This window comes from Sus scrofa, chromosome 2 (genome assembly GCF_000003025.6).
Source record: "Sus scrofa isolate TJ Tabasco breed Duroc chromosome 2, Sscrofa11.1, whole genome shotgun sequence".
NCBI classification, from domain to species: domain Eukaryota; kingdom Metazoa; phylum Chordata; class Mammalia; order Artiodactyla; family Suidae; genus Sus; species Sus scrofa.
In genome coordinates, this window is record NC_010444.4 from 78125047 (window position 1) to 78140884 (window position 15838).

At 39.3% G+C, this 15838-nt stretch overlaps 2 protein-coding genes across 7 annotated transcripts in view; one reads left to right on the forward strand and one right to left on the reverse strand.

Moving 5' to 3' along the window:
* Nucleotides 828–2745, forward strand: SCGB3A1 (secretoglobin family 3A member 1). Of its 2 annotated transcripts, none has more exons than XM_003123626.4 (3): nt 828–983; nt 1970–2196; nt 2600–2745. In XM_003123626.4, exons 1-3 carry the CDS (start codon nt 929–931, stop codon nt 2621–2623), a joined length of 306 nt encoding a protein of 101 aa, XP_003123674.1. In that variant the 5' UTR covers nt 828–928; the 3' UTR covers nt 2624–2745. The 2 variants fall into 2 exon arrangements, with proteins under 2 accessions (XP_003123674.1, XP_020939973.1); XM_021084314.1 differs by having other exon boundaries at nt 2603–2745.
* Nucleotides 6190–15838, reverse strand: part of CNOT6 (CCR4-NOT transcription complex subunit 6) — a 71283-nt gene continuing 61634 nt past the window's right edge. For 3 of the 5 annotated variants that reach the window (XM_013994856.2, XM_013994860.2, XM_021084315.1), the window contains exons 10-12: nt 14875–15105; nt 12747–12949; nt 6190–10727 (exon numbers count right to left, since the gene is read on the reverse strand). In XM_013994856.2, the coding sequence (XP_013850310.1) occupies nt 10515–10727; nt 12747–12949; nt 14875–15105 (647 nt within the window). In that variant the 3' untranslated portion in view covers nt 6190–10514. The remainder of the gene's footprint in view (nt 10728–12746; nt 12950–14874; nt 15106–15838) is intronic. The other 2 variants (XM_013994859.2, XM_003123627.5) reach the window with 2 other exon arrangements.

Consider the following 15838-nt stretch of genomic DNA (forward strand, 5'->3'; position numbering starts at 1 on the left):
ATTCACAGTGGCCACTAACAAGCCCAGCTGTGTCCACGGGCAGCCAGGTTGTGAAGCACCTGCAGAGGTGAGTGTGGCCTTGGGAATTCGGGGAGGATGAATTGGGTGCTGGAGACCACCGCTGTCACTGCTGCCCGCCCCTGCCCCAGGCTGCAAAGGTCAAGACCTGCTTGTAACCACGGGGGTTCTAGGACACTGCCTGAAAATCATCCTCCCCCGATGGGCCGCTGTTTGATTCTGTTTGCTCTCCCTCATTATATTCTGTAGTGACAGGTATGTGAGGACATTCGGAGAAACTTCCCAGCATGTAGACTGATTTCAAAGGTAAGAAAATGTCCCTCATCTTTTTCTTTGCTTTAGTTGCTTTCTGTGGCCCTAACCAGAGAGGTGGCCAGGAGTAAGGGATGATCACATGGGGGGCTACCCAGGGTTTCCCCCTTGTCAACCTCCTTGACCTCCTCAGGGCCAGGAGCACCCCACAGCATGCATGGCATTTCCACGGTCTGGGAACAGGCGGAAGGACTGGGGGTCACAGACATGCCCTTTCCCCACCCATAGCACTATTAGAGGCCAGAAGGGGTCAGGCCAGAAAGCTCTCTGGAAAGGTGAAGGCCTGGGTGGGCCTCGTGCAGACAAAGCATAACCTTCTTTCCCGCACTCACGGGAGGGCCTGGGTGACCCTGCCAAGAGGAAGTCCCTGACACTTCACCCTCACTGGGGTGGGGTAGGGGATACAGGCCTCCCAGGACCCACTGGCCTGATCAGGAAGTTGGCCAGCATACTGGCTGAGCAAACAGTACATTTCTCAGGAAGATGGGGTGAGGCCCCAGCCCTGGAGAGGGGCGAGGACAGGGTATATGAAGCTCACAAGCCCAGGCTCTGGAAGTGTGTCCTAGGTCCTGGGAGCATCCACTGAGCCCAGTTAGCCATGAAGCTCATCACTGCCATCCTGGTGATCTTTGTGGCCTTGCTCAGCCATTCCGGTGAGTGCCCTCAAACCTTCACTCCTGGCCTTTTGTCACGGGGCCCTGGCAGTGGTTCTGCTTGTTCCCATCTTACATTCCAGCTGGTCCTGACCCTGCTGCCTCCACACCTTGGGCGTCAGGCTCCTCATGCTCCAAGGGCTCCGGAAGAGCCAAGGCCACTCCTCTGCTTACTACCTTCCAGGGCTCCCTGTCCCTCTGGACAGGAAATCCTGCTCCTCCCTAAGGTCTTCAAGCCCTCTGGGGCCTGCCCCACCTGAGCCCTCAGGTCTCCTCTCACGTCCCTGCCCACTCTGGTTTCTCTTCCTCACCCACCAACACCAGACCAGGCTCTCCCACCCTCAAGATAGTGCAAACACTGGCCCTGGTCTGGGAACATCCATCTGTTCCCTGCTCCATTCTTTAAGGCACAACCTAGTTGTCCCCTCCTCTGAGAAGCATGCCTTTGTCCCCCAGAGCTCACCTGTCCTCCCTCCATTCTCAAGCTGCCTCCTTTGTCCTTGTCTAGATAGCTCTTTGCTGGGCTACAGCTCTTTGCTTATATAGATTCCTCTTCTAACAAGCCAGGCCTCCTCAGACTCAGCCCAGGGTGAGAGTGGGTGCTCAGGGGCACTGGGAAGGCTGGAAAGCCATCCTGAGCACCTCTTGGAGACAGGACTTCAGCAGTCCTCCTCAGGGCCCCCAGGTCCAGGGGGGTGGTCCTTCTTTACTTTTTTTTTTTTGCTTTTTGGCCACACTCGTGGCATATGGAAGTTCCCAGGCTAGGGGTCAAATTGGAGCTGTAGCTGCCGGCCTACACCACAGCCACAGCAACATGGGATCTGAGCCTTGTCTATGACCTATACCACAGCTCACAGCAATACTGGATCCTTAACCCACTGAGTGAGGCCAGGGATGGAACCTGCATCCTCACAGACACTAGTCGGATTCGTGTTTCCGCTGAGCTACAACAAGAATTCCCAGTACTTCTCTGCTTGTGTTTACAGCTGCAGCTTTCTTGAGGAACAAGCCAAGGGTCCCACATATGGATGCCCTTGCCCCTGCTGTGGATGCCACCACTGGGGTCGTGGCCAACCCTCTTTTCAAAGGCTTCAATCCCCTGAAGTTCATGCTCGCCAGCCTGGGAATCCCGGTGGACCATCTCGTGGAGGGCTCCAGGAAGTGTGTGGCTGAGCTGGGCCCTGAGGCCATGGGGGCCCTGAAGGCTCTGCTGGTAATATGCCCCCCCCCCCCCAATTCTGGGCACCCTCCCTGTGCCTGTGCAGGCGGTCCTCACCAGCTGTCCTGCAGAGAGGAAGTCCTCCACTCCTCAAAATCCTACAACAGGCGTCCCAGCCCCATGTCACAGAGACCTCATTGCCCACACCCCAGGAGAAGCTCAGGGTCCTCAGGCAGGAATCCAGATGATCATATCTGAAATGCAGGGGGCTGCGGAGGGCCAGAAGGGGTGAGGTACTGAACATATCTGTCCCAGCACAGAGCAGGTGTAATGACTCACCTGGGAACCCACCCCAGTCACAGCTATGCCTTTCCACCTGAGGTCCGGGGCTTCACTTTGCTCCTGTGGCAGTGGGCTGGAAGGGGGAGCATACTCAAGCTTGGCTTCTCCTTTCCAGAAGGCCCTGACATTCTTTGGCTGAGCTTAGGCTGGAATATCCCTGCCTGGGGACACAATGCTGCCACCTGCAGGCTGGGTACCTGCTGCCCGGCCCTGACTGTTTGTACCCTTCCCCTATTCTCTCAATAAACATGGAAAAGAGCAGCTCTGGGGTTTTTCTTACCTTGATGCCCACCCCTGTTCCTCCCCCTGCCGTGAGCAATAGTGAAAGGAGAGGGGCTTCAGCCTAGGGAGGTACACTACGCCTTGGATTAGGTGAAAAGTGAGGGTGTGTGTGTGTGTGTGTGTGTGTATGTATGTGCGCGCGCGCATGAGCAAAACAGAGAGAGAGAGGAGGAAGCGATTAAAGGTTACAAGGATCAGGAAAGCGTGTAAGACTGGATTTGAAAACTAACTAGGGAGTTCCCATCATGGCGCAGCAGAATGAATCCGATTAGGAACTATGAGGTTTCGGGTTCAATCCCTGGCCTTGCTCAGCGGGTTAAGGATCCGGTGTTGCCGTGAGCTGTGGTATAGGCCAGCAGCTACATCTCCGATTCAACCCCTAGCCTAGGAACCTCCATATGCCACAGGTGTGGCCCTAAATAGACGAAAGACAAACAGAAAAAACAAAAAACAAAAACCTAAAGAAATCGAACAAATTACTAAATTCAGAAATGAAAATTGTGTATTACCAGCCCTACACACACAAAAAGTTATATAATACCATGAATGATTGTATGCTAATGGATCATACAACAATAGGTGATGAACTTTCATCCTCATGAATACATATGATTTTACGAATTAAAATGGCTTTTATTTCATTTTCTAGCCTAATTTCCCTGGCTAGAACATCCAGGACAATGAAGAAAGACAGTGTTTTACAAAAATGAAGTATCTCTCGTTAAGCCTATAGAACTTATCTTCTAATGACTAATCTTACGTAGTGATTTCTGACACATACGCCATTTTCAAGACTATTTTAAAAAGCCTAAAAGAAACAGGCTGAAGTAATAAAATTAGCATCAAATGCTTTTATTATTTCCTGGAATGACTTAACCGTCAAGTAGAGACACATTGGATCTCTTTTGTAGACTAAAATCTAAATGAATTATAATGGGAAATTTAGTAAAAGGCAGCTGGAGAGACAAATTTCTTTGACTAAATGTTTTAGTCAGGTCACTAAAGAAGAAACAAGGGCCTGGGTGGTAAAGTGGTAAAGACATGAGAGGATGGGGTCAGGGTTTGTCTCATGGAATTAATGAATGAACAAAAACTCACTTACCTTCTTTTCTCTCACAGGTGAGTGAGGCAGGACTTGAGGTTTTTATTGATTCTATTTCCTAAATGTTCCAAACTCCCCTTCCTTTCTACTCTTACTGCCCTGTTAGCTGTCCTCATCTTCTCATCTGTCAACTGGACTACATCAGAAACCAGCTAACTAATCATTCTTTTAATCCACTCTCAACAGCGGTGCTAGAAGAACTTTCTAAAACACAAACCGGGTGGGTAACACCATTTCCATTTCAAACCCTGTATGTCTCTTTACCACCACCTACAGGAAGAAGTTCAAACTTTTAGTACATGATTCAAAAAGACTTACACCAAGTTCAGAATCCACTGGGTTCCAGAAAGACTGACATCATGTTCAAAATCCATTCCATTCATAGCTATACACATTTCCCAAAGGCTTTTAATATAGCTCCTATTATTCCTCCAGTAAACAAGTTCTTGGTGTTTCAAAACCAGCTCTACAGTCATCTCTGGAAGACTATAGACCTATGTAGACAGAGGTTTGCTTCCTCCATACCTAGTGTATCTTTAATACATATTACACTGGATTATAATGACCAATGAACAATCTGAAGTCAGATTCTGTGTCTGACATGAAGAAATTCTCAATGAGTATTCATCAATATGGTGACTAGGAGAAACAGATTAAGGACCACTCTGATTCATCAAAATGGACCAATTACATATAGAACTCCCACCCATCACATCTGTCCTAAGTTACCACTAGCAAGCATCATGTTGGTGGGGAGACAGTAGCTCCTCACATAAAAGCTCAGAATGTGAGCACATCCTCCTCACACATACACCCTTGTCCTGAGAATCAGCCACCCGCCTTAGCATGAATTTAAAAGGAAAGCAAGTCCTGTATTTCATGCATTTTTTTTTTTTTTCCTGCCTGGATTTGTTCACACCATCATCTCCTTTTCAGTGTCTTTCATGGACCAGGCTTTCAAGAATTATACAAAACTTGAGAAAAAAGATAGTACTAGCAAGACTGCCATGAAGGGGAGATACTGAAATCACCAGGACTATAGGGTTGCCAATCAAAAGCCATTAATTAACAAAAAAGTCTTTCTGAGTTGTCTCTTTGGAACCCCATAGCTTAAGTCCACTTTGCTAGTAAAAAGTATTTGGCAGTAAGAACTCTTGAGACTACCTCCAGTCACACTGGTGAACAGTTTCTCATGACAGGTCTAACATACTTCAACAGCTTTTGAGTAGATTGGAGTGATCTGAGGTGTGCAGTTCAACAGACATCTCTCTATTCATTTGTAAATGTTAATATTACTAAAGAAACTGTAGAAACTGGTCTTCAAGCCACGTTGTAATCCAGCAGTCTTCTCAATTCCCAGCTATGAACTAGGTGGTTAGATTCATTGGGGGAACAATTATTTAGAACATTTATTTTATTATTTGGATAAGGTTATTAACTTACAGAAATAGTCTCAAGTTCTTATTGTTAGTAAAAACTATCTTGAATAAGATTCTTCTGATACAGAATTTGTATATTAAAATTGTCTTTAAAGTATCTGTGAAAGCTTTTTTTTTTTTTTTTTTTTTTTTGTCTTTTGTCTTTGTTGTTGTTGTTGCTATTTCTTGGGCCGCTCCCACGGCATATGGAGGTTCCCAGGCTAGGGGTTGAATCGGAGCTGTAGCCACCGGCCTACGCCAGAGCCACAGCAACGCGGGATCCGAGCCGCGTCTGCAACCTACACCACAGCTCACGGCAACGCCGGATCGTTAACCCACAGAGCAAGGGAAGGGACCGAACCCGCAACCTCATGGTTCCTAGTCGGATTCGTTAACCACTGCGCCACGACGCGGACTCCCCTGTGAAAGCTTATTTTAAACTCAATTTAAATCTGAATACCTAGATAACGCAAGAAGGAAATTCTCAGTATATATAACATTGTTACCTAAAACCTAAAAACTTTATTTCACATATACTTCAGATCATGTTCCTTAGGTACTTGTTCCTCTAAAGAACATTAACTGGAATTTATAAATATGGGCATACCTGTTAACCTTTACAACTTATTTCTTTGGCAATTATAAGAAAGAAGACTTCTGTTACAGAGGTAAAATTATATATTAAGGGTTAGGTACAAAATGCCTACTTTAGGAACTAGACATCTCAGCAAAACAAACATTCATTTTACCTAAATTATACTGTGATTTTAAAGCATTTTTTCCCCAGCATCTACGTAAAAACTTATATTTGATAGAGAAGTAGTTTCTAAAAAGCAAATAGACTTAATGTTCTGAAGAGTTAGGAAGTCAAACATTTTTTAAGTTTATATGTATGACAAAATATACATGTAACAAGTAAAACATTTAATGAATTAGTATAACCCCACTAATACAATATTTGCTACTATATTTAAAAGCATTTATTTAAAATATGTCAACTTCCTTCCAAAGGATGAAAGACATATGAGCCCCTTTCTTATACTATGAGGTATATGATAACAAAAATGCTAAAAAGCAAAAGGACCATCAGTTGCCTGAATATAAAATTGAACTTTGGCAAAGATATGACATGAGTGTTATACAGAGTAACACAGCCAATAAGGAGATTCTTATGTCTACATCATTTACCCATATCATGATGGCCCTGTGCCCATTCACTCTTCCCTTTCAAAGGGTGAGTTATAACCCTGTCCCAGATGACTCAGAATTTTAAATAGGTGGTCTGCTGATTAACACATATTTTTCTTAAACCTCAGTGCTACAGCTGTACAAATTACACCTTTAAAATATTTGAAACAGATATTGAATTTATTGGTTGGCTATGAGTAGGAAAATACATCAGTAAAGAAAAGAGACCCTGTATATAAATATAATACTAGCTAGTTACAATTTGACCAAGAAGGTTCCACTGAAAAGAATAGTAAAAGCCCTTGTTACCACCAGTCCATAGGTCATATTCAACTTCCCATTACCCTTACCAAAGAGCTGCCTAGGCAAATGGGACATTACTTTGAGCTTAGTGCAGATAATGTGCTAGGTTTTGTTACATGAATGGTAAACAAAAGTTAGTCCAGTGCATTACACAATATAATGTACTGTGAATAAAGACTAGATACTCTATTTTTGACACTACTTCAACATACTGGTTAGTAAAATTTATGTAACCAAAAAGAAGAGTACATTTTAAGTGAACATCTTAAAAATACTGTTTATGAGACGAGTTGGGGAGAAACACTTGCTAAAGGTGTTCTTTGAATTAACTGCAGCATTTGTATTAGATATTCTTGTTGGTTTATTAAAAGAACATACTGTGGTAATTGTTTTGCCTAGGTTAGCTTTTGTACTTATATGACATGACCCTGAAACCCTAAAAGTATCTAAGGAAATTAATTCTGTGAGTTTAAATGGTAAAATATGTAATATGTAAAACTGGAATTTATTATTGAAAATCTGAAGTCTTAGAAGAGCTTTGAAATTTTAATTTCAACATTTAGAAGTGCATTCTACCAAATTTAATAATGTTCTTAGGTTTCAAAGTGCTAACTCAAAGTAAGTTTTCCTGGTTGTCACCAAATCAAGTAAAAACAGAAGATAAAAAAACACATTTCTTGAAGATGTTCCCTGCCTATTTTCTAGGACTATTAAAGTTGCAATCAACAATTTATTTCTATACCTTTAGTTTAAATAATGCCATAAATTAATTTTGATGAACATTATTTAAATTCTTAAATCATAAATAACTACCACTAATACAGTAAACTGTACCTCCAGAGATTTTCACAAGGAACTGAGTGCCTCCAAATTTCTGCTCATTAAAACAGAAAATATACTGCAAATTTTCTGTAAAACATTCATAAGATGGATTTATCCAGTAAGAACACTGAAATTACATTATGGCAACACATTAAATATATTTGTACAGAATTTTTGGAAAAAACCTGTAACTGTGAGAACATACTAGTTTTTATTGCATCTTAGGGAGTATGGATTACTGGAAATTATTTAGGACACAGATAATACTTAAAACCTTGCTTAGCAAAAGTATCAGTCTATTTTGTAGACCCCAATTTTTTTTCTCTTTTGTAGGTTACATTTGTAAGTAAGTCTTGGTTTAATTTATCGCTACTGAATAAGGCTTCTCGGAGAAGCTGTTCAAACTAACCCACAGAATGTAGTACACCTAGAAGAGGCAAGAACAAACATTTTCAAGACATAACAGGCCACTATATCTTACTATGCTTACCCTAAATTCAAATATACTGTAGGTAATAACAAAAACAGATGAAAACATCCTGTGTAAAGCTCAAACCTTTAGCATCTAACAAGTGCACTCTAGTTCCAGTATCTATGATAAGAATACAATCCTCCATTAAAAAATACAAAATGAGTAAGTGCTTCTCCCCTCTCCCTTTCATAAAGCTTTCTGGACCTGTTATTACATAATGTAGGTAAAACGGTCTCATCAGTCCAACCAGATCCAGCTTGCCCGTTCTGGAAATTGTCATGATGCACATTACCAACACAGTGTTTAGGGAAAATGAGTAAACACACCTTTTATTCACACTTTACAAAACAAAACAAAACAAAACCAAAACCCCCAGAAACCCCATAAAAAGTTATGCATTGGTTCTATATCAATATTACCAGCTTTCCAATGTACTGATTATAAACTGGATGTGTTTGGTGTCAGCACAACTTAAAAAGCAAAAACAAAAACAAAAAACGTCACAACAAAATAAAAAAAAAAAAATCCACACACATACACACAAAAAAACAAAACTCAAAGGAAAAACCAGGTCCCAGACAAAGATTCAAGATCAAAACTTTCTGGAGAATTTTTAAAAACAAAAACAAAAAGATTCATTTACTTAAACAGTATGGAATTTTATTTTCTCTTAAAAACAGAATAAGCACATTTAAGTGCTGAACATTTTTCATAAAATTTTAAGTCATTATCCAAAATGACTCATTCTCTGTATAAAAATTGCTATTAACATTCAACAATTTCTTTTCTTAATGCTCACATACATGGTGTCCTTTTGCTCCCCTGCCTGCAGTTGAAACAAAAGCAGTTAGACCAAGTTCCTTCTGAATTCATTTGATTTTTGAGAGACAAATGAATAAATGAAAACAGAACATATACAAGTTAACGTTGCAAAGTTAAAAAGCTGGCTTTAATCTCTATTCTACTAATGGCACTATGGGCAAAATACAGGGTATATAACTTTTAGCTTGGTTGACATATTAAAATGACTTAGTCACTTAAAAATGATCTGAAGTATTGTCTTAGGGACCTGTTTTGAAAATACATTTCATTTATTTTATACTGCTTCATAAACGGAAAATTACTTTTTTAAAAAAAGGAATGATTAAAAAAAAAACATGGAGACTAAGGAATACATGGAAAACAAAAAGAATTCACATGATAGTAGTATTCTGGGTGACGAACAGCACTGTGCAATGACACCAAGAAGCAGTGCTTGGGTCTGGTGAGCAAAGACCCAGGGACCCACCCTATGAACATGTTCCAAAATGTGATATTCAATGCTTCACAATCGAAAAAAAGCCACAGCTCATACAAAAAGCATTTTCATAAAACTCTCACAAATGTTAAAACAGTATTTTTAAAAATATAAAAGAGGATGCACAGATTTTCTCTGCATGCACAGGCAGTGCTTGGTGAGAACAAATTCAGGCAGGCACAGTGGAGATAGTACAGGAAGTATCTCAAAAAAGGAGTTAAGAAGCTGTACTTAAGCAGCTGTAATTTTTTAACTTAAAAAAGTTAAAGATTTTAAAATACCAGAATGTACATATATCAAGCATTACATTCAAATCCATAAATGCCTACAGATCATTCACTGCTCAGCTTATCTATCCTGATAGATATTAAACCCCAGGAATTCATGGGTAAGTTGCCTCTGGTTCAAGAAAATGTCCTAAGCTTTAAACAGATTTAGATTTAAAGAGCAATGTTCTCGATTTAAAAAAGAAGTAGTACAAAAGGGCTAACTAAACCCTAACAGTGCAAATCATCAGCAGAGAAAGTCTGTTGCAACTTCTTTTACAAGCTGGCCTTTATAACACATGAAACAGGTTAAAAAAAAAAACAAAAACAACTTAGCCTTAGATTACAATACAATCATTTCCAAATCTGATTTTTTAGTACAAAATTTCATAAATCAGGTCTTCTGTGGAGCATATACAATCATAAAGGCTAAATTCAAATTCTCTATTTTACAAACAAGTCTGAAAAAGGAGGGAGTAAAGTATGGAAGGATGGTCTCTGGATGTTATTACTGGCCTCAAAAAAGTAGTGCTACAGATTTCTGTGCAAAGAGAATATGCTGTTCCAACATTTTCCTATTTCAAGGCATGAAAATATTATATTGGACAGAAGAAACAGGAAAATTACTTGTAACAATTTAAAGATAGGTGCAAACACACCAATCCCTGTCTAACAGTATATAAAGCATATTGGGCTCAGAATTTGTCTGTTGCTAGCACCTGGCTTTCATACTATATCCTTATCAAATAATCAGATTGAAAACTCAAATCATCATTAAGAAAAACAAAAAAATCCCTGGTGGCCATACCTCACTCCCCTATATTCAGATTATTTTATGAGTTTATGAGTGAAATTGAGGTCATCCTCTGAAGGTACTTGACTACCTCCTGCCAGGAAGATGAATGCCGTTAACTTGGGGCAGGAAAGGCAGTAAGAGCTCCAGTTGTGCAAAAAGTGAGAAGTGGTCGGAGGGGATGAGTGGGTGTGGGCAGCCGCTGATATTATTCTCAACTAGCCAATGGTGGTCCAGAGGTCCCAGGATGCCTAAAGTGTTCAGCTGAGGTTTAGAATAGAAGATGTAGTCAATTATACCCTGAAAAACAGAAGGCAAAAAGAAAAAAAAAAAAAAAAAAAAGACAAGGACCCACATAAGATAACACTGAAATACTGAGACTTTCCAAGACATATCCTTACAGTCATGTTGGATAAACAAAGAAACTTAGCCCACAGGAAAAGGCAGTACTATATAAACCAAATGGTGCCCCAAAGTCAGAATGAAGAAAGTTTAGGGACGATAATCATTCTTCCTCCCATCTGGATCTTTTCAGAATCTCTAAGGCAACCTAAAGAATCCTTCTTGTTATGGCCTCTGCTTCTCTTTCCTAATTTAATTTGTGACACCTTTCCTTGCTCATTATCCCACTGCTATACCAGTGCTTATTCTGGGTGGGGGCCATGGTCATGGTGGTGGTGAAGTGGGGGTACATTCCCTACAGATGCCAAGCTCTTTCCTGCCCCAGGGCTTCCAACATGCTATGCTGTCCCTTCTTGTCTGGAATACTTGTGATCTGGCCAATTGCTTCTTAACTTTCAATTGCCAAGTTTAATCACTTTACTCAAACCTTCCTGAATCCTGTATGAATTACTCACTTAATAGCACCTACCACCTCTGATTCTCTCCCCTTGCTAATGCACACGGCAAGGTGTAACTATACACTCATCTGTGTGGTTGAGACTTATCTCTCCCACCAGATCTCTGCTCTCCATACTCTCAAAAGCACCCAGGCACACAGCATCTGGCACACGGCTAAGTTACTCTCGGTTTGCTTCTCTCTTCCTATAACTTCAGCCTCTCCTTCACAGGCAAAAGCATTTAGGTGCATTCAAGTGTCTTCTTCCTAACTTTATATCAGTAATAGGAACAAGAGAAAAAACAACAACAACCCTAATCTTTTCCATCTTTTGGTTATCACCCTCACCTCTTCTTCAAACAATCTGCTTGAAATAAGAATCTAAAAGTTGGTTTTTCCTATCTCATTGCTCATTATTCTTCAACTCATCATATTCTAGTTTCTCTGACCAGCTCTCCAGTGAAACAACTCCATCGGTATCTTTATGAAGCTTAACACTCACTCCTTTTTCCCCCAGAAAACCTTTCTTTCCTTGGCATTTAAGTTTCCATACTATCCCAGTTTTCCTTCTCTCTGGTTACTATCATTTACATGTTAGTTTTCCCCCAGAGTCTACTTTGGTCTCTCTTCAACTCTATATACTCATCTGTTCCCACGGTTAAATCATTATCTACAGTACAATGGATTCTCCAAAGTCAAACTGAAAAAACAAAACAAAACTGTCAGTTTTCAACTGTTTCTCAAAGGAGTCCAAACAACCCTCCTCTCCAAAATTAAGAACCGGTTAACACAATACTCACACTATTCTAACAGATAATTTAACCTGAATGATTATTTTTTCCACAAGGTTAGAAATGCAAAACTAGGATATAAGAGAGCAGAAATGCAAAAAAAAAAAAAAAAAAAAAAGTGGAGAAAAAGGACAGATGAACACAAGCCCAAAACAATCATTGATAATAAAAATGAGGAGAATCATTAAGGAAAAGTTCCATTTTGTAATCCATTAATTGTGTACAAAGGTATATAAAATATATTTTAGAAATTAAAAAATGGCTGGTGACAAAGCACATTTGGTTCTCAAGGAGTACAGTGTCAATTAAATTGAAAGAGGAGAGACGGAACACCTCATCTGAACTGATATCAAGTTAGATATGACGGTTTTGCATATCCACGCTGTTAGTAATGAGCCTATAAAAAATTAACTGCCCAAAGAGATGACAGTTACTCAGGATTTACTATCATTATTTCATCTGATTTCTTACCCCTGGAAATGATTCAAACAGGTATCTATAAGGCAGGGATGAGACTCTAATTAAATGTAATTCTACTCTAATGACATGGAATAACAAAAGAACATTGCTGTCAACTATACTGAGATACCTTAATTCCATTCTGAATATTAACATTTTAAAGCCATTGTAAAGTTACAAGACTCTCTTACAAAATGGATGTTTTAAAAATTTATTAACCTCAAGACTCACCTTAAAATCAAATGTGTAATTTGTGTAAGGCATCAGGCCACTCTCATAGGCACTCTTTAACTTGAAACCGTGAGTGATCCTTCCATTGGTTGTCCCATTTTTCCCATTACAGCTGAAGTTTGTAAGACTTTCATTATATCTCAGTTCCTTGAAGTCTTTATGATTTGTTTCTACTCCACCAGTGCTCAAATATTCTACAACACCTATAATGAAAATAAATGTACCTGTTGCATTGTAAAGTATAACATAGAGTGAATAACTAACACATAACTAATAAGATAATTCAATAGTAAACAGCTTTAAATCACACATATTCCCACTTTTTAAAATGTTTTCACATTTGCCAGAGCTTATAGAAATTCATTTCTATGTGGTTTTAGTAATAGTATAATATTTTACATTTACACTTTACTGTATCACAAGAACTTATGTGTTTTCTCAATTATGTTTTTAATGACTGTGTAATACAACTGGGCTGATGTATAGTATTTGTGAAACCACTGTTTTTTAAAAATTCATGTTGTTTCTACTTAAAAAAAAATTAACACCACAACCAACATCTTGGTATGTAGGTTTCTGCTTGTTTACTTAGTACAAAATACTAAGATTAGGATTAACTGACCCAATATTTATATTGCCAACTATGAAAGAGTTACAGAGCAACTTCACCATCCCTAGACACTAACATCCCAATATGTTAAAGCATAAGATGGGCTCCACAAATATCAGGATCTGAGCCGCGTCTGTGACCTACACCACAGCTCATAGCAATGCCAAATCCTTAACCTACTGAGCAAGGCCAGGGATCAAACCTGCAACCTAGTTGGATTCATTTCCACTGCGCCATGACGGGAACTCCCACAAATATTTATTTTAATTTTCATTTAATTAGCAAAATTGCACATTTTCCCATGTACGGTTTTTTGCTATTAAAATACTGGATTTTGCAACATGGAAATGGGTCTTAAGATCTGTATTATTTAACAAGAGTCTCTCTTTGCCTCTCAGACACTTTGCAGCTACATAGTGCATGAGGAGTTCGGCATCTTGGGAGCTCTGTAACAAGAGTTTGATTTCTGGCCCAGAACAATGGGTTAAGGATCCAGTGTTGCCAAAGCCGTGGCTTGGGTCGTGACTGTGGCTGGGATCTGATCCCTGGCCCAGGAACTCCATATGCTGCAGGGCAGCCAAAAAAGGAAAAAAAAAATAAATAAAGCATGAGAAGTATATAGAGAAATTGCTAGAAATCCCCAGATAGCTCTGATGAGGTGATTTAAAGAGTTATGGATCTGAGACACCTTTATTTCCCCTGGAAACTAATTTTAACATAGTTTATACATTATTAATGGATGTCATCTGATGGCAACGATGTGCTATTGAATTTAACCACTCCAAAACTGTGTGTGTGCACACATTCATGCATGCATGTATTTCCACGGTAAAGTATTCTTATGTATATGAGAAAGTATAAACAAGGGGCTGAAGGTCAAAAAAGAAATACTTGGTTTGATATTTCAAGGACTACAGTTTATTCACTGTACTATCAATGGAAAAGTATTCAAGAATAAGGCTTTCTGTATTCTGCTTTGTAATAAAAATCAAGATTCTTATTCTTTTTTTGTTAAAGGTCACCTGCCTGATCTACATTAATAAAAAAACCCTCAATTTCCACCCAAGGTGTATTTTTCTAATCAAGCCCACCAAAATTTGAGATCCTTTAATACACAGCAAAATTTAAACTGGATTATACTACCACGTGCTGGAATCCCAAAGAGGCTGTCTTAATAACCTTTTCAGAGTCTGGATTACATATAACCTGGGGATAGTGAAAATACAATTATATGTTCTTTAATGAGTTACTTCAATTTATCACCTACGTGCTTACTGAAGATGATTAACATCCTTCACTCCTGAGGTTTTTCATAATATAATTTCATTTTCAAAATGGTCTCCCTACTCCACAAAAAAATGTTTTAACCTGATTCAGAGCTGCCACTACAAACTGTAGAAACTGAATTTTCATTTTGACTAATGAAATTTGGAATTATCAGAAACAACACATTACAAAAACTTTTTTTAAGTCAGTATATATTCTACATAATAAAAGAGCATTTGTGTGTGTGTTTACCAGAGTCCGGCAAAGAATTAAGATCTGCACACAACACCAGTGGAATAGTTCCAAATTCTCCCAATACACTGGACTGAAGGCTTCTTGAAGCTTTGTCAATAATGTTCTTCACTTCTGAGAGGAACATCATCGTTTGAACCAACTTCACATCAGAGTATTCAGGGTCCCAATGCATATGAGCATTAGCCACAAGAATAAGTTGTTTTTCTGTTCCAAGATGTGGCTTTCCAGCTATATTAGATAAAAAGAAGACAAACAAAACCTGTCCATCAGCCCATATATTCACACAGGGTCTGAAAGCAAGTAATATCTCAAGAGTCTTGGGAATGAAAAAAAAAACCCTAAAATTTAGTTAACAACTCCCACCTGATGACTGAATCTACCCTACATCAAACCTGAGAAATAGACATCTAGCCTCTGAGTTGAGTACTTCCAACTTAGGGCATTCACTATTTGAACAAACACAGCTCATTCTATTTGGGACAGCTTGATTTTAACACTTCTGTCCACTTATAACTTCTAGTCTTGGTTCAGATGAACTAAAGTGAGTGTCATAATTTTAAACCCACACCCTGTTTCTTAAGATATAGTTAAGACAGTCACTGATATGTTCCATCTTTCATTTTTTCTATCCTTCAAGGTAAACACCCCATTTTCCAACTGTTGCTCAAGGGACAGAAGTTTCAGATCTTGGTATGACAGCCACTCTAAATATACTTTAAACTTGAAATAAGTGGTTCATTTTCAAGACTCAAGAACTTTAAGATAATGACTATAAGTCGGTCAGGAAGAGAAGTCAGCATATAGAATATTCTTGTTGCCAAGAAGTTATAGAAGTGTATGAAGCTCCTCTCTCTGAGCAGTTATTTTAATGAATATTCACTTTGACATTTCTTTTATGTGAAAAATTCTTGGTCTTCCCAAGAAACCTGTTTTTTCCCTTTGGCTTTATGCCCTTTAAGAT